Below are 21,007 nucleotides of genomic sequence, written 5' to 3'. Positions count from 1 at the left end.
GCCGAGATGAAGAAGGAGAGCTAAACTGAACTGAATTCGATCGTTGAGTCGAATCAGGTGTCGAGGCATGCAAGGGCCTGATCTGGTAACTCGTGCGGGAGCCAATCAGCGTCGAGGCGAAAATCCCCCGTGACATCGAAGTTTCTCACCATCAACTTTTTTTGGATAATATTTCGAATATTTCTCTCAACTCAACAACGGCCATTCGCCAAAACCAACCGCTGTAGGAGACTACCTATGCTGTATCTCTCTTAGCTCCAGTTATTACTAGTCCTTACGTCAGAAGAGCTTTGTTCAACCTGGAGGGAATCTGCGATGCCACTGCAGGTTTCCCCACTGCCCCTCTTAAACAGTCAGCTCTGAGTCGTTATCTTCGACAAAAAAGAGGCATTGACCTCGCACGGATTAATTAGGCAAGGAAAGCCTCGTCGCTAACTTACCATGGCCGAACTTTCTCTGATCGAAGGTATATTTCTTGTTATCTTCATATTTTCATCATCCAAAACCAACGACTTTTTGCTGACGAATCTAGGTCTTGTGACCTTCTGGCATTCCTATCGTCTCCCTATTCTTATTGCTATCGCCTCAGTCGCTATCATTCTGAAGGTCTATCGCAAGTTCCAACCCAAGTCCAAAGCCGTAACTGCGTCCTCAATCCCGCCATCACCTCGGAGCCAAACCCCAGAGAAATTCGAACAGACCCGTACGGGGGAGAGTGAGAAACCGGCAGTCGCGGAGAAAAGTGTTCCAAAGCCTGCTAGTGGAAACGACGCTGTCCCGAAGGTTGTATCTGGACCTAAGAGAGTATCTGGGAAAAAGCCACTGAAGGTTGCTGGGCGCCGTCGGGAGGACCAGGGACCCCCGTTGTCTTTCATCCAACCAATCATTTTCTTCGCCTCGTTGACAGCGACGACGGAGAGATACGCTCAGATATTGCTAGAGGATCTGCGGACTGCCGCGAAGGAGAGAGCCGACCCGGAGAACCGTGAGCGTGGCCTTCTTCCTCCTCAAATCCACGACCTCTCATACATTGACTTTGACGATTACTTCACCACGGCCCCGCAGCCTCCATCCACCTCTCCTGGCACACGCTATGTATACTGTTTATTGATCCCTACCTACAACATCGACACCGTCCTTAATACGTTCCTTGGCCATTTGGATGAAACCCACCACGACTTCCGCATTGACACTTCCTCTTTGTCAACTTTGGCTGGTTATTCCGTTTTTGGGTTCGGTGATAAAGAGGGTTGGCCCACCGAGGAAGAAGGGTTTTGCTCGCAAGCTAAGGAATTAGATCGCTGGATGGCGAAGCTTACCGGCAAAAAGAGAGCGTACCCCCTGGGCCTTGGTGACGTTAAGAGTGATGCTGAATCTGCCTTAAAAGAGTGGTCCCAGGGCTTGCAGAATATTTTGGTCGACATTCTTGATAATGGTGGTCTCGGTGAAGGCGTTCCTGGTAGCGGTGATCCGCTGGAGAGTGACGAGGAGGACCTGGACGACGACGAAAACGACGGAAACCGTTCTAAACGACGTAATGGCCAAGATGTGGTTGATCTAGAGGATATCAAGATGGGTTCTGATGAGCAGTCCGGATCTGGTCCTGTCCCAGTCGACTTTACTACCGCGGGCAAGTCCACGGCACCCAGTCAATCAACTGTGAAGGAAATGGTTCCCAAGACGTCTCCCACATATGCTGCACTCACGAAACAAGGATATACTATCGTCGGCTCTCACTCCGGTGTTAAGATCTGCCGTTGGACTAAGTCCGCTTTGCGTGGCCGAGGTTCGTGTTACAAGTTCTCGTTCTACGGCATTCGATCCCATCTGTGCATGGAGGCAACTCCTTCGCTTTCTTGCAGTAACAAATGTATTTTCTGTTGGCGCCATGGCACCAACCCAGTCGGGACAACTTGGCGTTGGAAGGTCGATTCACCAGACTTGATTTTCCAAGGTGTTAAGGAGGGTCACTACAAAAAGATCAAGATGATGCGTGGTGTTCCTGGTGTCCGTGCAGAGAGATTTGCAGAGGCGATGCGTATTCGCCACTGCGCCCTGAGCTTGGTCGGGGAGCCGATCTTCTACCCTCACATCAATGAATTTTTGGACATGTTGCATAACGAGCACATTTCTAGCTTCCTGGTGTGTAACGCTCAACATCCAGATCAGCTTGAAACGCTGCATCGTGTGACCCAGTTGTACGTCTCGATTGATGCTAGCAACCGTGAAAGTCTACGCAAGATTGACCGCCCTCTTCACCGAGACTTCTGGGAACGATTCCAGCGGTGCCTGGATATCCTACGGGAAAAACGGCATGTCCAGCGGACTGTCTTCCGTCTCACCCTGGTTAAAGGATTTAACGTCGATGATGAGGTGATTGGCTACGCGAATTTGGTTGAGAAAGCATTGCCGTGCTTCATTGAGATCAAGGGTGTGACCTACTGCGGTACTAGTACTAGCGCCGGAGCAGGATTGACCATGCAAAACGTCCCTTTCTATGAAGAGATCCAGGAATTCGTTGTTTCATTGAACAAGGAGCTCGAGCGCCGCGGGTTGGACTACGGAATCGCTGCCGAGCATGCCCACAGCTGTTGTGTCCTGCTTGCCTCGACGCGGTTCCATGTGAATGGTAAATGGCATTCTCGCATTGATTACGATCGCTTTTTTGAACTTTTGGAGAAGGAGAAAGCCGATGGTACGACGTTCCGCCCTGAGGACTATATGAGGGAGACGGAAGAATGGGCCTTATGGGGCAACGGTGGCTTCGATCCGAATGACCAACGTGTTCACAAGAAAGGTAAAAAGAAGGCCCTCCAGGCTGCGACCGAGTGATAGAGCAGCTTCACCCAGCACTTATGAAGCTCAATGCTCCCATTAAGCGCCTAGCTCTGCAGCCACGGCGCTAGCGCCATTACCTGACCACTACTCCTGCACCTTGTGGAGTACACAGGATCTACGGAGAGTATAGCTGGCCAGAACAAGGCTCTGCTTTCGCATAAGCGAGCTCCTAGAAAATGCCTATCGAGATATTGACGATAAGAAGGAAAAGAGTTGGAGGGAACTATTCATACTACCTTCGCGTTTGCGAGGAGTGTCTTTGAGAGGCGCGTGAATATTCCAGAGGTGCGATTGCACGCTCCGAATTTATAAGAACGGCGGCATGTCCGGTAGCATATGTGTTGCTATCTTACTGAGTTGACCAAGGACAAAACAAGCCGAACCTGTACATAAAACTCAATTGATGACCGTGTTTCACGCATGATTATGCATCAGTCTTCCGGCCTCTCCCTGGGCGTGTTTTAAATATCCTCAATATCGAGGGTTGACTGATATGATAGATAAGAAACCAAGTACAAAGTCACTTGCAATGTGCAACAATCGATACCACGACGTCTGAGTGTCATAACAAAGTAGGAGATCATCTACACAGGAGTTGTGGGCCGATGCTTGGGAGAAGCTCCTGCATTCTCATCATTGAACGTCTGCGTCTTGAACTTCCGCGCAGGGAGGTGCATTTCGAACATCCGATCGATTTCCATAGGTGTCCGATCTTTCATTTCGGGCACGACATACCACGCTGCCACCAACCCCAATAGACAGAAGCCGGTATACACGAAGCCTGTTTTGGCACGCAGATTACCCTGATCCGGGTTGAAGATGTATGGTAATACGAGACCAAAGACCCCATTCGATAACCCGTTGACCACCCATCCCAAGCCCTGTGATTTAGCACGCAGACGGAGCGAAGATGCTTCGGCGCCAACGGCATAGGATGCTGGCCAAGCTGTTGCGCCGCAAACGGTGATGACTAGCATCATTGTGACTGCGGACCACCTAGATATTGATCATTAGATCGGCATGCAAAGCGTAAGCATAGTCTCACGGCAGGACTTACCAAATGGTCACTACGCCCTGGAAACAGCCTAGGATCCCCATGCCAGTCCATAGGAGAGTGGTGATACCCAATCCAATCATGATAAGTGGCACCCGATTGAACCGAGATAGTGTCCACATACTGATTATATTGGCGACCAGACCAAGTGCAATCCCAACCTCTAGGAACAGAAGACTATTGGTCGCCCCCATGCCGACAATTTGTAGAAAATAGCTGGATTTGGACATGAGAGTTAGGCCGAAGAGCTGTGAGATCACATTGGCGAATAGGACAATCATTGTCCGGCGAAGATTGTTGCCTCTGAAGCACTCAAGGTAGCTGGCGGCGTGGTTCTGCGCCTGTTCATCTTCATGCCGGATGGAGGAGCACAGTTTCTCTATGGCTGCGTCTGAATCTACTCTCGGCGAGTCCAGTCGGCGTTGGGATTTCCGCGCTGCATCCATTCTATTCTTACGGATGAGCCATGTTGGGCTCTCCGGGAGGATAATGGAGACGAGAAGAGGGAGGGCCGAGAACGGCCATTGTGAGATGAAACACTTCAGGTAACCACCTGAGCCTTTCTCCTTTAGGGAGGTGAAGACGACGATGCTACCGATTAGTTGGCCCAGTAAAGTGAAAAGAGGGAAGAAGGCCAGGATCGGGCCTCGCAGCGTGGGAGTCAGGACTTCGGACATGTATGTCTGCACTGTGCACATTAACATGTTGATAGCATAGCCCTGGGATAGTTTGGCTACGAAGAAAACCGCCCGTCGACCATCGATCCCGACGGGCAGGTTGGATACATAGGCGATCGCGACACCTATTGCCGAGATGATGCTTGCGGCCGCTAGACAGGAACGTCGACCGAGGCGGTCCTGCACGTAACCGCCGAAGATGGCACCGAATATGCCTCCGATGGGACTCGCGACATTCCACAGACCCAGCCAGAGAGATGGAATGATCAACTGGCCATTGAGCTTGCGACCGAAGTCGCGCCTTTATCATGTTAGAACACCCCGTGGAGATCAAGGGGTAGAAGGGTCCTCACTGGAACTCGGGCATAGACGAGACATTGGATACAACGGCCAAGTCATAGCCGTAGAGGATGATGCCAGACGTAAGGGCGAGACAGTATCCTGCCACCTTTGGGGATCGCTTGATATCTCCTAGTACAGATATCTTGCCCTGAGGACGGGGAGGATCGGACTGGACTTCATCGTGTTCAGCAGTGGGTTTGCTGTCTGCATCGACCATTTTGTCCACGTTGCTAGGCATGTATTCGTCGTATACTGGAGAACGACTGAAAGAAACGTGTCAATCAACCTTTAAATGCTCATAGACGATTGTCTGTATCAATAATATTATATGTAGCAAGATCAAAACAGCCCAACTACCCTTAATTCACGTCGATACCCCAAGGTACATCGCCAGTGCATACACGGGGCGTGGTGACTGACTGGGGTCAGGTTTAGTAGGTTTCAATCGTGCTTCCACCTCCCAGATATATGTGAAGGGTCATTTACAAGCCAACCTCGGTTTTATGAGTACTTGGCATACATCCAAGCGAAATCTAATTTATAGGCTCAACAAATTAGAGTGCACTCATTCAAAGACAAAAGGCGCAGTCGTGCGGGGTTAGTAGCAACGAGTCGTCATATCACCTACTAGTGAAGATCCTAGCTGAAGCTAGTAGTCGATGCCGATTGATCTCTTGTACCTGTTTATACACGCATAACACCCTATCTGTAGTTGAGCTAAAGGGTTGGGCATTATGCAACGTATCACATCCAACGAATTAGTGAAACAATTCTGCCTGATGCTCAATAATGGCAAATGATCGGCTGTCTGCATGACGACAACAACAAAAAAAAAAACCAAAAATAAAGAAACAAATCTAAAATGACAGCAATGGTACCTCAAGTTCTGCCAGAGCGATTCGAAGTGGTTGGTGCGTTGGATATCTTATAAGCTAAGGCTAACCCGACTGTTAGAGTATGGTGATTGAAATTGTGCTGAGAATGCGTTGGTCTGTTTAAGTAGCCATACAATAAGACTTATAGACGATTATTAGTTATGTCTCGACATGAAGCTGTCCAACAACGTCGCGTTCGGCTGATAGTGACACAGAGCCTGGAATTGTCAGTACACAACAATCATATGACCTTTGATTCTGTCATCTAACCTTGTGCTACTGAATACGGCTTGAGGAAATATAACTCCATGTTTCACAACATTCGTTAAGCAAGATTAAGCAGCTTGTGTGGTGGATTGCAGGGAGTTGTTCCGCCACAGAGCTCAATCCCCTAGAAAACAGCCAGATCTTTTGTGAAGTTTCCCACGGATTCCCTATTTACCACGAGGCTTGGACATAAAAGTGCAAAAGAAGGTGCAAGGAATGTGGTAGTTCTGTATTCAATCTCATACATGGACGCAAAAGGAGTGGAAGGGTGCAAAGTGTGTACTTTAGTAGCGAGCGTCCGTGCCTAGAGTAGATGTCAGATGTCTCCAGACGGCTGGAAATACACGCATACCAGTCAGGCACAAGATCATGGCAGGCTTTGGAAGAGATCACTGCCAATGCGTATGAAGTGATGTGATAAGAATGTTTTTTTTTTTTTTTTCATCCTGCACCCAACTCACGCGCTTTGGACAATTGGATTGACCTGGGAACATCTGTGGGCATTAGAGGCAGCACCTAGACTGATGTTAAACACTATGAATATAAAAAGGGATAGAATATGATATGCTGGCAACTTTTGTCCTCTACAGGGAATATTAGGGCATATATTGCAATCAGTTGCCCGGAGTTGTCAATGTCCATTATAGCATAATATACAATAGAGAGAAAATTACGGGCTGCCCATAAATCTAAGAGGTTACAATAGACGGGGTGTTGGCTACATGCTGGGCTAGTGAGACTTGCAGGGACGCAGTTTTGTCGATCATCAGTTAACTCCAGTGATTTGTGCATGGCTAGTATACCAGTTAAAGGAAATAGGATAGATGCGATTACTCAGTCACTGGATAAAAATGTGCTATCTCCCATACCTTAGTATGATAGTCCGCCGACCTCATGACCCTGACCTATCACCAGATGTTATTATCATTTAGGCGCCAGCGAGTCAGGAGATATGCTTCAATATAGAGATAAGGTCTTGTTATGGAAGCTAACAATCTGCGGAGGAAACCCGGAGACCGTGAAGAGGATATCCACCATCTGTCGTTGGGTCAAGCTTTAGAAAATGTTAGGAAGAATCTGGAAGACAACACATGCAGGGAACTAATTAAAGGTTGTCATATAATTGCTCGGCTAGGGTACAGGGTTGCAGTTTACAAAGGCATCAAGGGTTCGTCCGTGCGTTCTACATGTATGTTCGAACCTGGCAATACAAAGGTGGACTCTTTCAGTCTTGTGCGGACTAGAATGTGGAACAAAGGGGAAATCGCATTGATCTTACATAAACTTTTATTCATCCATGCAGTCTGCTCTCTCTAACATTGCGTATGAATTTCACGTCAAAGAATGTGCGCATTGGGTGTATATACAAATACATGAGGGCTTGCAAAGTTATTCATTCTTCAGAATGATCAGTTCAACATCATTGCCGCCATATATACTAACCATGACGACAGTTGCCAAATCCTCAATCGAGATACAGAGCATTCGGGAGATCCAAATGGATTATCTATTAGTTGGCACAGGGGAAAATCGTAAGCTATGGCAACATCGTCAAGTTTCCCTAACAGCGGAGGATATATCAGGCATACAATTTAACCAAGCCCATTGTATAGGATCGCTTATTGCAATGTCATACGGCGGTGATCAAAGTGGAAATGAAGTACCCACAGTAATATACGATGCAGTGCCGTGTGATCCACTTAGTATTACCGCTTCTTTGATGTTCGAAGTAGTGCGCGATAACGAGCATGTTAAAGATAGTTCAACAGTACAGGAGAATCCCAAGTATCTATGTTGACTATGACAGAAGCTTTTCTAATCTACATTAGCGGGCTTTAGCTCTGATCATGTCTGTCATTGAGTGCTAATGTGTCAGTAATTCCTCTGAAAATCCCTATAAAGCTTAAACGAGCAAACTGCCTGGTTCCTTTTACATTGTTCAAATGCGAGACGAAGATGAAGCTCGGCTAACAGTCCTCAAGTTATACACACAATACTGTCACAGCCTTAGGGGAAAATGGCACTATTGGACAGTGGGGTTGCCCCGGCTCGAGTCTGAATACTCCACTCCCTTGACGCTGGTGGACCTGTCAGTCGAGGAGCTGGATCCGAGAGTATCCGGGTCATTTGGTATAATAATAGTACAATGGATTGGCCTTAACAGGGGAGTGACCCCAACGGTGCTGGCTAGAATCATAGGGATAAGCAGGTAGTAGTATCCCAAGGCTGTCGACGTTTGGGCTATGAAAAATGTTTCCCTTAGCACAGTTGAGTGGCCCCATGGTAAGGCCATAGCATAGCTGTTACGACGTGGAGTAATATAAGCGTCTACAATTTTACCCTCAGCATTTCTCCCGGATGACACTGTCTTCATCCCTGTTGGCTAGGAACATGCGCATCCCTCGCAAGATATCATAGCCCCACAGCTGATCTCGGAATTGCGCTTTTCTGTATGCGCAATATTCCGAGCAATTAGATCAAACAATCTTATATATGGTAATAGCACCTGGTGCCTTCTGCTTCGCGACCCTACTGTGTCTTATGTTTACCGAATGACAGAGACGATGTTTGTATGTGGAGCACGCATATGCTACCCACACGACTCGGCTTTTTCGAAAAGCAATGCTTCCCTACGTCGGGGACACTTCTGGCATTACATGAGGATCCCGAAGTGGAGCTTCAGCGCGAGTCATACAGCACGGGTAATTTGTGTTTCACGCCTATTGCCGTGTGTCATTTTGCCCGGCTGACGAATACTTACGGATGTTTCTTTTTCCTACGACAATTATGATGTATGTCTGGGCCATATCTTGCTTCAAGCGAGTCAGGTATACCCGTACTATAACTGACTGTGTGCAGATGGGCTGAGCTTCATAGCCTGGATCGAGATATATTGGCTATGGGTAGACTTGACCGATTGGGTGACTCTTCTGGATCAAACATCCTTCCGTACCACGGCCTTTGGTCCACTCCAAAAGGGTAATATGGAACCGTATATGTCGGATTTCCTTAAGTTTCTGAGCCGGTACCGACGTTTGAAGAGTGGAGTGGATCCTTCGTAGTAAAATCTCTGATCTATACAGTTTGTCTCATGCAGTTAGCATGTTCCCACTCGACCATACACACCAATTGGTGGTTTGTATAGCCTGAGTACCTTCTAACATCTAACACATCGAGACCAACCTATGGTCATCGCCCCAGATACCGGGACTATCTCTTGTTGCATTGGATCGATAAAGCCACAAGACGAGACCAATCGCCAAATTGTGTTTCGGTCGAGCGGAAACAAGGCTAAGAGACTCTGGTGGCAGCGAGGTCGTGTTCCAGACCACATCTGATAAAACGTATCCAAGTGCCCTTGGAGGGTCAGGTATGTATCTTGATGTTATCCAAAGTTTCCTCAAGCCTTAGGCGCGATACGGCCCGCAGGATCTCATCAGAAGCGTACATATCGTCGATTCATTCCAATTTTCGGTACCATTCAGAGCCTGCGACAGTCATTCCTTGGAAACGCCAGATAAACACGCAGTTAAGGTTGTGAGCCGTCGGGATTCTAGCAAGGAAGAGGAATTGTCATCGTGGATCTCCCGTGTGGTAGCATGTGATCTGTCACAACCCTAGGGATTTGACTGTCCAGACTGTTGTTGGCTGGTTCGATAGAATCAGAGTTGTCAATCATCGGGATTTTGCCATGAATGCTGGCCAAGGCGCTTTTTCGGCATCCACCCGGGTACGGCAATGAAAAGGAGTCTGTTTTCATTTGCCGAGACGATTAATCGCCGGTAATATAGAGATTTACTGCTTGTGTTTTTGAAAACTAACAGCGAAGTCCGGAGACCCTCCGACGGCGGAGTTCGGGAAGACGAGAGCTGCAGATCATGTCCGCAGAGAGTCATGCATGATGATGCCTTAGCCCTGCGGATCGTTGATGCGGGAGGGAAAAAAGGTATATTTAATGCCTGGTGTTAACTGTCAATCTTCAGACGGTGGTCCGCTGGCCAAGTTCTCCGTTAATCCGTCATGCAGCTACGCGAATTAGTCTTAGTCTGCGCTAATGAAAAACCCCATCCTTCCAAAAACATTAACCGAAGTGCCAAGAATAGTGCCCAGCGCTATTTCAGGAAGGATCATTATACTTGTCTCCCTTTTTGCTCCTGGTGACCGGGCTCTGATTCCTTGGAAGAAGGAGTGACTCCATTGCCACGGCCTCAAATGGCCTCAAAAGAATAGAAACAAATACGAGAATGTCTTGGCAGATCCAATTTCCGAGACCCATGGTTGTGGGTTTGGTGAACTTGTTGGTTATCCCTGACAACAGTTAGTGGCGACCCACACGTGTGCCGTTTCCTTGGACTCTTGGAGACCTTTTCCTCGACAAGGGCAGGAAATGATTGGTAGTAGAAATGCCGACGGGGTCTGGATTCCTGCATTTACTAGTGACCACAAGGGTTCTTTTTGGGTGTCAAGAAAAAAAAAGATATTAGGAACTAGGTGCTCCATACAAAGACATTGTTTGCTGCAGGATTGGAACTATTAAGGTTCTTAACCTCCATTTAATATTAACAGGATCTGATAGTTAGCAACCACTGTCGGGTTTCCAATAGTTCCAATTTGCGCGGGATTTATATACAAATCGAGGCCTTTGACATGTCTCAATCTCTCCCGGGGATCGAACTGTTTCATCCCTCCCCGGTTTATCGGATCGCGGAGGACTTCATGACGACGGTCACTATCTCCTGCCGCTTTGGTGATCAATTCCGGTCCAGTGGATCTCCAACAAGCGGCTTGATACGAGCTAACAGCGTTGCGTCGTCGGTGAAGAATGCTACATTTAGTTTAAGCGATAATCCATAGACGGGCTTGTCCCAGCCAAAAAAGAAATAGGATAGAACTACGCGGTCATTATTCATATGCACAGCAAATTAATGCACGGTCATGAACGATTACCACTTAGAAATTAATTAATTAATTAATTAAATCCACGTGGAACCTCGGCCCATAATCGATATTCTCCTGTTCAGAGCTTTTCGAGCGGCGGACTCCAAACGGTCTAAACCCTAAGCGAGGCTATCCAAGCGCCTCAACAAAGTAACTGCCTTCTAGTCTGTTCCGTACAGGGCCTGTTCACCCCTTCTTTGACTCGTCGTGACTCCATTGACATTACTAAATAGTAAAAACGCCTTTGGCGCTTACTCTCTTCAGCTGCGTCGCCACTTGACGCTGTCGATCCGCTGCTTTTTTCGCCATAGCCTTGAAGCTACCACTAAATGCCCCGTTTTTCTTTTTCTTTTTTTTCTTAGTCCCTCTTCTCCCCCCTTTGCGCCAACCAGCTTTAGATTAATTCGTAGTGCTCCTAGAATAGGAAAGCTGGCACCGAGCCAAGCTCCATCTTCAGATCTCTCCTATATTAACAATGTAAATATAATATCGACTGTCCCGCCCCCACAGTCTCGACAGGCCATGTCCAGACCTTTATCATCGACATGGACCATGCGGATGACCGCAGCGTCGAAGTCAGGGCGGTCGCCGCTGCCTTCATGGCAGTGGCAGTCGTCACGGTGATCCTGCGATGTTACGTGCGAGGATGGCTAGTGAAGGCATTTGGCTGGGATGACGGAGCAATGGTGGTTGCATTGGTTCGTGCTGGTCGACTATAACTCCCGCGAAAGAAAGGGAAGATGAAACCGAGCAAATGGCTGACCAAGGGAACCAAACAATGATAGTTATTCTACGTGATGTTTTCCGCCTGTATGATCGGAGGCAGTTTATGGGGTACGGGGCGAAGATACAAAGATCTGACGGCGGTGCAACGCGTAACGGCCATGAGGGTATATCTACACCTACACACCCACCATCAACCTTTCCCTTCCCAACGATCCCCCATCGAATTCGACCCAGACTAACACGGAAAGTAAAGTACTGGTGGCTATGTGAAATCGCGTACTGTTTCGCCTCCGTCGGCGGCAAAATCTCCATCTGTATCTTCCTGATGCGCATCACGGTCAAACGAGAGCATATATGGTCGCTCTATATCGTCATGATCCTGACGGTGATCGCCGGTCTCGTCTTCATGTTCCTCATGCTGCTGCAGTGTAAACCGCTGGAGTATTTCTGGACCAAGGTGGCTTTCGATCCGAATATCCAGGGCCATTGTCTCGACATGAAGATCATTATCGCCATGACGTATGTCTATAGTGCTTTCGCGGTGATCTGCGATTTCACGGTGGCTATTTTGCCCATCTTCTTGGTGAAGAACTTGCATATGAAGAAGCAGACCAAGGTGGCTGTGGTCGGGATCTTGAGTATGGCTTGCATGTACGTGGATCTTCCTTTGGGTGAGGCGAATTGGGGAGAAAGTGGAATGATGGCTGACGGGACAACTTGACTTCATGCAGTGCTTCTTCGGCCGTCATTATTCGTATACCCTTTGTTCATACCTTTGACGATCCGGACTTTCTTTGTAGGTTACCCCCATCTAACTCATTCTGGCGCGGACATACCGTTTGGGGGGTTGATCGCTTATATGGAGATTGAAAAACAGACGCAACGGTTGAGATCGCCATCTGGTCCAATATCGAAGTGGGCCTAGGGATCACGGCTGGCAGTCTCGCCACCCTTCGTCCTCTCCTCCGTCACTGGCTCGGTTCACGCACCGATCCTACATATCCCTCGCCCTTTCCCGGTCGATCCGGATCGCGACTCCCCGGGGGTGCCAGTCGAGATCGACCCTTTCCGTTGGGGTCGCTGGATGACAACGTCCAGAACCGGCTGAGACCGGATAAGTTGGCAGTGACGGTGACGACGGTGCAAAGCCAGGATCAGAATGGGTCGTGGCATGGCGGATCGAGTCCGAATAGTAGCGAGGAACGCTTGACGGCTCAGGGCTCGCCGGCGTTGCCGGCTGTTGGGGGCGACATGGGGTTGGGGATTCATCAGACGTTCGAGGTCACGCAGACAAGTACGTCGCAGACGGTACGGGAACACTTCTAGCATATATTAATTCTTTTTTTTTTTCTCTTTTTTTCTTTATTATATACATTTCCTTGAGTTATTATTAAAACTTAGCTAAGTATGATACGATAAATGAACAATATTTGAACGAACGAACGAGAAAAATGCTTCATATTGACTGACTATTTATGCGTGAAGGTATCCGTTAACAATTTCAGTGAAGGCCGCGGGCTGCTCGACCATAGGCAGATGTCCGGCTTTGGGAACCAACTTCAGCTCGGCGCCACCCTTCAGATCGTTTGCCATTTGTTGCATCGTCTTGGGCAGTACGCCGTCTCCCTCACCCGCGACAAACAGCCCAGGCACCTGTGCTTGAGCCATGCGATCCCGGACGTCATATGCGCAAAGGGCTTGCACGGCCTTGCGGAAACCGTCCAGACTGTTGTTGCGTACGATCTCCTTCACCTTCGCGGGTACTTCCGGCTGCGTCTCGTACGATTCAGGCACGAACCACCGACGGGTGGTAGCTTCAGATAGCTGCTCACCAATAATCGGCTCCTGAGTGGTGGCGGACACTGCACCGTCGCTCTCGGCCATGGCGACGCGGTCGTTCCAGGCCTTGAGATTGGATTCAGGCGCCGAGCTATTGGTGTCGCAGGAAATAAAGCGTGTCACGCGATCCGGGTACAGCAACGATGTGTTGAGAACGGTCACGCCACCCAGACTGACACCAATCAGAGTCGCCTTGGGGATCCGCAGAGCATCGAGGAGCGCGATGATATCCGATGCCAGAAGGTCAATGTTGATGGGCTTCTCCCCGCACTTGCGGAGACGGCCACGGGTCTGGTACCGAAGGATCCGGAACTGCTGATTCTTGGGGTTCGAGAGGAAAGCATCCACGAAGCTGTCCCAGATGGTATAGTCGACGAGAATGGAGTTGCTCAGGACAATGACGGGGCTATGAGGATCGGTGCTGCCCTCTAGGCGGTATGGGAGATCGACACCGTCCGGGGTGGTGATAAACGACTCAACGGCGGGGCGGGTGGGGGAAGGAAACGTTCTGGTGCGACCGTCGTTGGAAGCCCAAGGTCCGGCGACATCCTTAGCGGCCAGGGAAGACAATTCGCGCGGTGCTGGGCCAAATGTATAAGCCCACTGGTACACGCGCCGCTTCTTGCTCGTAGCGGGATCATTCATGAGGCGGTTGCGCCACGGGGTATCCATCGCAGCTTTGTGTTCAGGGCCACCCAGACCGTTTATCGCGCTGTACTCGTATAGGCATAGGAATTCTCGGGGTGCTTTGGGGTCGATCGACGATGTGGTGAAGAGGCGGCTGCGACGCCAGCCCGGCACACGTGCTAGCATAGGGAAGTGTTCTTCACGATACCACTTCTTGAGGTCCTCTTCCTTGTCGGCGGGAACGGTGACCAAGGCAGAGACAAGCACGGAGCCGGCGGCTTGAGTGTCAGGGATAGCTTCGACAGGCGTGTAATCGGCGTCCTTGTGATCATGCAGAAGATCATAAAGACGACGATCCACGTTAATCTGGGCCATGGTGGCCTTTTCACGTGGGGTCTTCACACCATCTCCACGGAGAGCCAAGTAGGTCTCGCGCGTCAGCTCCACCATGTCGGTAATGTCGTACGGAGCCACCCACTCGGGCTCGATGCCATCGACGGCACGGTAGCGGAATCCATTAGTGACAAAGGGCAGTCGGAGACGTAGGGGACCGTGTTCGGTGTTGTACCAGTCGTGAAACTGGGCCGCGGGGAGAGAATCGCGGGGTTGCATCGTCACGTAAAGAAGGCCGGGGGTCGCCATGGTGAACGGTTTTTCACTGTGTATAATGGTCCAATTCAAATCAATGTCCTTGACCAGTCTGCAGGGGAGGGGTGGATCGGAATCGCGGGGGAAATATCATTTTGTATCGCCGTGGGCACATCCCCGGATCAGGGCGAGGCCGATTGACTGCCGACGAGATAGCCGAACACTGGCGGGTGAAGTCATCGGGAACCAGGCGATCAATTCGAAGCCGGAGATTGGGAGTTTTTATTTATCCTCGATAGAGGGATTGACCGTTCTTTAGCGGAAGCATGTAGAAGCTGTCAAGTCGTGATGCTATCCAGAAACGCCTGGAGTAAGGGAACTTGTCGTGAGAATCCGGAACGTTGGTTGTTCGTAAAATTATTTGAGGCAAGCACGGGATTTGCGATCTGATGCCTTATACACCAGGCAAAAAGCCATCGCATTAGTGCCTTACCTTCCAGGCACAAACAGCCCGCTTTCCATCAAACACTACCCTCCGCATATGCAAATGGAGTGTTAACATAAATATACGAACAGTGAACAGATTGCGAACTTCACTACAGTGATGATCTGCTTTGTGCTCGTTGCGGAAACTTGGATAAGTATGGGTCTGCTTATCAAGTGATGTACGAGAGCTAAATAGTCCACACCATACTTCTCACCAAGCTAGTATATTTTTTACTATGGCATTCAGATGTCAGCCACAGAGTCACATCTGCAAAGTATCGACAGACCCACAGCTAGACACATGAACTCTCACTACTAACGAACCTAGCTCTCCCATATTCCATGGTGAAGTGTCTATTCTATAGTAGACGACAGTACATCAAGGCTCATTCTCCTCGGCAGACTTACCTAGCAAAGGCATCGCATTTCTCTCTGCGGTGGAGGAATAAAACACATTTCCAGCCAGACTTTCGAGAAGCGCCCGGACGTAACGGGCCTCCGGGCTATCCGTGCCTGTCCGACCCAAGATCTCCTGGTAAAGACCGTGCATCTCTCGTTCCGTGTCCAGCTGGATGTTACGTGCAACCTCTTTCGCCGCTCTAAGAGATATATTGAGCTCGCTCTGTAGGACCTGTATGGCATTGACGACTGCGGAGTCGTTAACCTTGTGCTCGAGACAGTCTTTCTCATACGAAAAAAGATCTTTGACGATGACTAGGTGTTTTGCCCAGAGATCCACTATACACTTCAGTATGGGATCCTGGCCTTGCTGAGAGGTGAGGTGGATTGATCCTGCGAAGCGGATCATGGCAAGATTAACGCTGAAACCATCAGTATCCACAATAGGCAGGATCTTTGGTCCGGGCGTACTCCGTAGTAGCATCTTCAACACTGGCTTTAAGGTATTCTGATAGGGCCGTGGGTCGGCAATTATCCTGGTCCTTGGAGCAGTGGGCTCGGGACATTTGATGCCACTTTAAAGCCCCCGCTGCGACATCAGATCCAATCATAGAGTCCGCTTGAAGGATATCATGTAGAACGGTGGATATTAGGCGACATATGGGACTTGTTCCTTGACGGCAACTCGTTCGTGTAGGCGTCGGAGGAGACCTTCGACCTTGCTGCAGCTCTTCCTGTAATGCTCTTAGTAGGCTGGGGCAGTAATAGGTCGCTGAAACCGTACTTGGTGACAATCAGCGATATTTGGCACATCTACTGATTGGTTAACGAAGATCTAGTCTGGAGTTGCATAGACCGACGGAGATACCATCATGGATCCACATTACAACATGTAGTTGAGCCAAGAGTCGGATTCTGACCACATCAGCTCTCGGATACATGTACACTGTACATGCAACAGCTGTTTCCACCAACTGAAGAATTTCTGCCAAGTCTCTCCAATGCTTGCAAAAGTCACTCATGCACGAGTCCCCGGCGCGAAAGAGCCTATCCGTCAGCTCTTGTGCAGCGTCTTCTGCCTCCCGCCATTGTCGACTTTGCCGACAAGCCGGAAAGAATGTTTGCCAAGATACGCCCAGGTCTTCTGGGCTAAGGCGGAAAGAAGACCTGTGCAATGCTGGGTCATCCTGGGCGGCTGTCGCAAGAAAGCCGAAGAGATCGTGCTTCGGGGGGTCTGATGTTGTATGGACTGGGTCATAGGAGTGGTGCACTGGTCTAATAGGGTGACGAGGTCCTCGATCAAAAGGAAGAGTGGCTGTATACGTAGCCATTGAAGCTTTTATTGATTTCAGTGTTGCCTGATTCTAGTGACGTCTTGCTTTTGATCGATTATAGGAGATGAACGGTTGCGTTTATGTAGACCGTGTCTCGACACGCGAGCCATTTATATTACGCAGACACTGTGCGACACAACATAGCAGGCCTGTCCCGGTTCCTCATTATGGTTGAGGCTCATGGCCAATAACTTAAAACCTTGTGTTGACGTGTATGGAGATGCGCAGGGACGTAATAGAGTTCAACTAGGCTCGTTCCATGGCCATCAAATTCCAAGTATACCCCAAGGACGTATCCTGTATAGAGTGGCATCTAGCGAAGGCCAGATACAGAGACTTGTGCCTAGAATTACCTTCCTATCTATCTGAACTTCCACTTTAATTTTGCAAAATGACCAAAAGATTCTCGTGGACGGAGATTCAAGGTGGTGCTGGAAAGAGTAATAGATTGTTGAGACAAGACTCCGCTTGTGAATTGATTGAATCATTTGATGCCTTGAACCATGGTCCTCATTCTATATCCCTGGCTGATAAGCCAGCCAAGGCATAGCTGAAGGTACGTGCAAGGCTATTCATAGTTTATTTCTGAAAGAAGCGTCAGGTTTTCGCTTTTCGGGTCTATAAACTGGATGGTCTGCAACGACTCCTTCCATAATTGGACATATAATCCAGGGTATTCCGGATGGAACATGTTTTCGGATGCATTAAGTGGATGAAGTAATCGAAATTTTATATGAACATTCTATTCTATCATTGCATTATTTTATAAGCTTTGCGTTTAACCGTTAATCATACCAAATGGCATTCATGCCGAATCCCTTTTCAGGAATATCCACTCGTGCGACACGAGCCAAATTCTCATCGCGGAATCGATAGATCTCGACGAATCCCAGCTGGTCATCGCACAGCGCCAGCCATTCGTCGCTAAAGTCACAAGGGCTGACCGCATTAGAGTGCCCACCGCTGGTCGAAGTGGGGTGGATGAACAGCTGCCGCTCGATGTTGCCATTCGGGCCTAGCTTGAAGGCTGTGATGTAGCCGGTGACATCGAAGTGGTTGCTGCGGGTGGTGGCAAAGAGATACTCGCCGCTGCGGGTGGTGAAAGTGACGTCACCACGATACTTGTTGCGAGGGGGAAGGCCTGCTTGGATCAGATTAACCATGTTCAAAGCAGGAGAGCCACGTGGACTTACCTGGAGGGAGCAATGGGTAGGTGATATGCGTAAATACAGGCACATGGCGCTTTTCATCGATGACGTATACTCCCAGTCGGTTACCAGCCTCCATCAGCACGTACAAGTACTTTCCGCTCGGGTGCATCTCAACCCAGCGGGGGTGATCATCGGGCGAGGGGGCATCGATGCAATCCACCAGGGTCAGTTCGCCTGTTGTCGCATCCTTGCGATGGGTCCAGATCTTGTTCGCCTGCAGATCGGCAGAGTAAAGGTAGGTCTCGGTGGGGTCAAAAACCATGCCGTGGATACCGGTGTTCGGTTCGTACTCGTAGTTCTGAATATTCTTGGCGAGACGGCCGTCAGACTCAACAGAGAAGACATTTCCATATCCCGCATATTTGTAGAAAGGATTTCCATAGACAGCGTAAGGGGCTTGACGGGCGGCCAGAACGAAGATAGCGCGAGTATTGGTGTCGTCGTTGGCGGCAAGGGCTGTACACAGTCAGATTACCGCTTCCAATAGCGGAGGCCTCTCCAGAAAGAATTGAGACGTACGGTGGCCAGCGACTGGGTGGGAGACTTGGTGAACAATCTCGGTGGGGCTGTTGACAGCGAAACTATTCCACTTCTTCATGGCCGCGCCGTAAATTGTTTTTTTGTCGTGCTATCGCAAATAGCGTCAGACAATGCCCATTGAAACTCGTCGAGACCGATCAACTTACGGAGAAGGTCATCCAAGAAATGGGTTCAGCCTCTGGAATGTCGGTCTTCTTGACCAAGTCCAGGGTAAGTGCCTCATCATCAAAGGCGACAGTATAGATGCGACCCGGAGGAGTCCAGGTACCGACCATGAGATGGTGCTTCATGTTGGCGGCGATTGACTGGGAAAAGGCACGAGAGACGGTGCGAGAAACCGGTTTGAATCGAATAGTCGACGAGAACATCGATTGAAACGAAGGAAGAGAGGAAGATTGGCCGACATGATGTTCTACTTACAGGTTCGCATTCCGGAGAAAGGACGGAGTTTGAGATCAACCGAACGCGGGGAACGGCAGTCACGGGCGGCAGTGGATCGCTGCCTCAGGCGGAGGAACCCCGCCATACTCGTAAATCAGTCGCATCCCCAGAGTGATCGCCACGATTAACCCTACCTCTACTATACGAGGCTTTTGCCAATGTACCACCTGCTGGTATTCCGGTCAAGAACACTTTCCCTTTATGGTGTAGTCTAACGGCGATTTGTCCTGCGGAAAAAAAGTATGTGTTGTCGTCGTCTCCGCCTTTGCTGGTATTTATCGCATTTCATTACCCATCTTACTAGGGCTCGAACTAACGCCGATTTGAGGATACTCTGTTTCACTTCTTTTTAATATCACCTTCATGAATTTCAATGTTTCTTGGCGAAGAAGCTCGGAAACTCAGACAACCGGCCTTGGAAGCTTTCGGTTCTAGAAATACGTCTTGTATACGTGAGGTTATAGGCTCTGATTCGTTATCTCTGTAAATCACTTGCGAGGTCAACCTTCAGTCCAGCGAGTGAGAAGTAGAATCCAGTAGATAAGTTCTGCTTGCTAGGTCAGCATTCCCACCCATAATAACAATCACCGTCTGTCCAACAGTCTCAGGCTTGAGTCTTACGTCACTCACATCACCTACGGCATCGCTGTCGATGACTCTTGGAAGACCACCCATCTAGCATGATGGGTCTCTGATGGACCCCAGACGCTCTATTCCAGGGAATAGTGAAACTACTGCCCGCAGCTCTCATCCGGGCCGTACCTGTATGATGCACAGCACGGCCACTGATCTCCGCACCCTGCAGGTTATCAAGTTCGATCCACGCGAGAACGGTTCTAAGGCTGAACTAGACTTCCGATCCCATACTGAAACCTCTCGGCTATTCCTCCTTATGCTGTCTGTAGCATGCTTGATGTATATCAACGGTCACTGACGGGAATCTGGATATGACCTCATAACTATTGGTCTTTTGCTCCTGTACCGGAATTCGGTTTGGGTGGGTTATGCATCCCTCACACTCAGCAGCGCCAGTACTTCTATGGCATTGTAGCCTAATTGAGTCTAATCAAACATCGGCGGACCATATAAAGGCTTAGCCCACTGACATGGCCCGAGACAGCACCCGCAAGAGTACTAGCATCCATCCACTTAGATACACCTAGCCCGAGAAACCCTATAATATTCTAATAATCTCTTTAAGGTAGTGCCCAGTGATATCTACGATTAGTTAATGTGGAACTAGCAGTGGGCCATATGCGTTTTGTTTAGTCGTTGTTGAAAGCTTTCAATCCGGACGGAAGTATGTTCCTTAAATACTCTACTTTCTCGAACGCTAATCATAAACGTAGTGTTGCGCTTTTCTGTCAATAATACACCTTTGGTTTTGGTACGCAGCACAAGGTCAACAGTTATCTATATTAATCAAAAGCCAGCATCCAGCAGCACCGACAAGTTATTGTACATGGTAAGTATACAGACGGCCTGGGTCCTCATATTCAACTGTCTGTACGGAGTATTAAAGCCCTCTAAGTCAACCATGAATGCCATTGGTCGATGAACATAATTCATGCCCCACATAGTTCCCCTTGTAAAAGCAGGATGAGTACCCTAGATTAACTACAGACAATGATGATCAGTGAAGAACTCCCCGGGTAAGCTTATTCCCGGGCGGAAACGTATTTACCCACACCCCCAGGTTTGGGATTGGTCTAGGGTATGGGGTAAGGCTGACGGGGTTTAGCTTCATACAGGTGACGAGGTCGCTGGTTATTCCTGGCCAGCAGGTTATACAATATAAGGTGAGACATGTTTAGACATGGTTTGT

General features: G+C 49.1%; 8 protein-coding genes across 8 annotated transcripts; 3 read left to right on the top strand and 5 right to left on the bottom strand.

Annotated features, from left to right (window-relative positions):
• The first annotated feature begins 198 nt into the window (after positions 1–198).
• BDV38DRAFT_119896 (flavodoxin and radical SAM domain protein) lies at positions 199–3,227 on the top strand. Its single transcript, XM_032051101.1, has 2 exons — positions 199–466; positions 533–3,227. Exons 1-2 carry the CDS (start codon positions 442–444, stop codon positions 2,830–2,832), a joined length of 2,325 nt encoding a protein of 774 aa, XP_031912190.1. The 5' UTR covers positions 199–441; the 3' UTR covers positions 2,833–3,227.
• Positions 3,228–3,422: 195 nt separating this feature from the next.
• BDV38DRAFT_294159 (general substrate transporter) lies at positions 3,423–5,128 on the bottom strand (the record flags this gene model as incomplete). Its single annotated transcript, XM_032062442.1, has 3 exons — positions 3,423–3,834; positions 3,896–4,870; positions 4,923–5,128. 3 exons carry the CDS (start codon positions 5,126–5,128, stop codon positions 3,423–3,425), a joined length of 1,593 nt encoding a protein of 530 aa, XP_031912189.1.
• Positions 5,129–7,813: 2,685 nt separating this feature from the next.
• Positions 7,814–8,735, bottom strand: BDV38DRAFT_250643 (uncharacterized protein). Its single transcript, XM_032054970.1, has one exon. It carries the CDS (start codon positions 8,425–8,427, stop codon positions 8,077–8,079), a length of 351 nt encoding a protein of 116 aa, XP_031912188.1. The 5' UTR covers positions 8,428–8,735; the 3' UTR covers positions 7,814–8,076.
• A 2,855-nt stretch (positions 8,736–11,590) lies between these two features.
• On the top strand, positions 11,591–13,043 carry BDV38DRAFT_272387 (putative integral membrane protein; the record flags this gene model as incomplete). Its single annotated transcript, XM_032057481.1, has 5 exons — positions 11,591–11,689; positions 11,777–11,881; positions 11,971–12,368; positions 12,449–12,513; positions 12,595–13,043. The coding sequence occupies 5 exons, from the start codon at positions 11,591–11,593 to the stop codon at positions 13,041–13,043; spliced, it is 1,116 nt and encodes a 371-aa protein (XP_031912187.1).
• On the bottom strand, positions 12,815–15,230 carry BDV38DRAFT_119866 (putative alpha/beta hydrolase). Its single transcript, XM_032051100.1, has one exon. The coding sequence runs from the start codon at positions 14,823–14,825 to the stop codon at positions 13,191–13,193; it is 1,635 nt and encodes a 544-aa protein (XP_031912186.1). The 5' UTR covers positions 14,826–15,230; the 3' UTR covers positions 12,815–13,190.
• Positions 15,231–15,636: 406 nt separating this feature from the next.
• On the bottom strand, positions 15,637–16,987 carry BDV38DRAFT_284364 (terpene synthase family protein; the record flags this gene model as incomplete). The annotated part of the gene is made up of 4 exons (XM_032060244.1): positions 15,637–16,078; positions 16,128–16,390; positions 16,441–16,469; positions 16,525–16,987. The coding sequence occupies 4 exons, from the start codon at positions 16,985–16,987 to the stop codon at positions 15,637–15,639; spliced, it is 1,197 nt and encodes a 398-aa protein (XP_031912185.1).
• A 788-nt stretch (positions 16,988–17,775) lies between these two features.
• On the bottom strand, positions 17,776–19,031 carry BDV38DRAFT_284363 (lactonase family protein; the record flags this gene model as incomplete). The annotated part of the gene is made up of 4 exons (XM_032060243.1): positions 17,776–18,131; positions 18,184–18,657; positions 18,721–18,829; positions 18,888–19,031. 4 exons carry the CDS (start codon positions 19,029–19,031, stop codon positions 17,776–17,778), a joined length of 1,083 nt encoding a protein of 360 aa, XP_031912184.1.
• A 217-nt stretch (positions 19,032–19,248) lies between these two features.
• BDV38DRAFT_250627 (uncharacterized protein) lies at positions 19,249–20,367 on the top strand. The gene has a single exon (XM_032054969.1). It carries the CDS (start codon positions 19,877–19,879, stop codon positions 20,114–20,116), a length of 240 nt encoding a protein of 79 aa, XP_031912183.1. The 5' UTR covers positions 19,249–19,876; the 3' UTR covers positions 20,117–20,367.
• Positions 20,368–21,007: the final 640 nt, after the last annotated feature.

This window comes from Aspergillus pseudotamarii (assembly GCF_009193445.1).
Source record: "Aspergillus pseudotamarii strain CBS 117625 unplaced genomic scaffold BDV38scaffold_37, whole genome shotgun sequence".
Lineage (NCBI taxonomy): Eukaryota > Fungi > Ascomycota > Eurotiomycetes > Eurotiales > Aspergillaceae > Aspergillus > Aspergillus pseudotamarii.
Note: the sequence above shows the minus strand (reverse complement) of the source record. Positions and strands in the feature narration are given on the sequence as shown.

What these genes read in the sequence shown, in the direction of transcription:
- BDV38DRAFT_119896 (XM_032051101.1), top strand. Translation starts at nt 442, where the DNA reads ATGGCCGAACTTTCTCTGATCGAAG. An exon ending in CGAACTTTCTCTGATCGAAG is followed by an intron (nt 467 to 532) that starts GTATATTTCTTG and finishes TGACGAATCTAG; the next exon opens with GTCTTGTGACCTTCTGGCAT.
- BDV38DRAFT_250643 (XM_032054970.1), bottom strand. Translation starts at nt 8,427, where the DNA reads ATGAAGACAGTGTCATCCGGGAGAAATGCTGAGGGTAAAATTGTAGAC.
- BDV38DRAFT_250627 (XM_032054969.1), top strand. Translation starts at nt 19,877, where the DNA reads ATGGACCCCAGACGCTCTATTCCAGGGAATAGTGAAACTACTGCCCGC.
- BDV38DRAFT_119866 (XM_032051100.1), bottom strand. Translation starts at nt 14,825, where the DNA reads ATGGCGACCCCCGGCCTTCTTTACGTGACGATGCAACCCCGCGATTCT.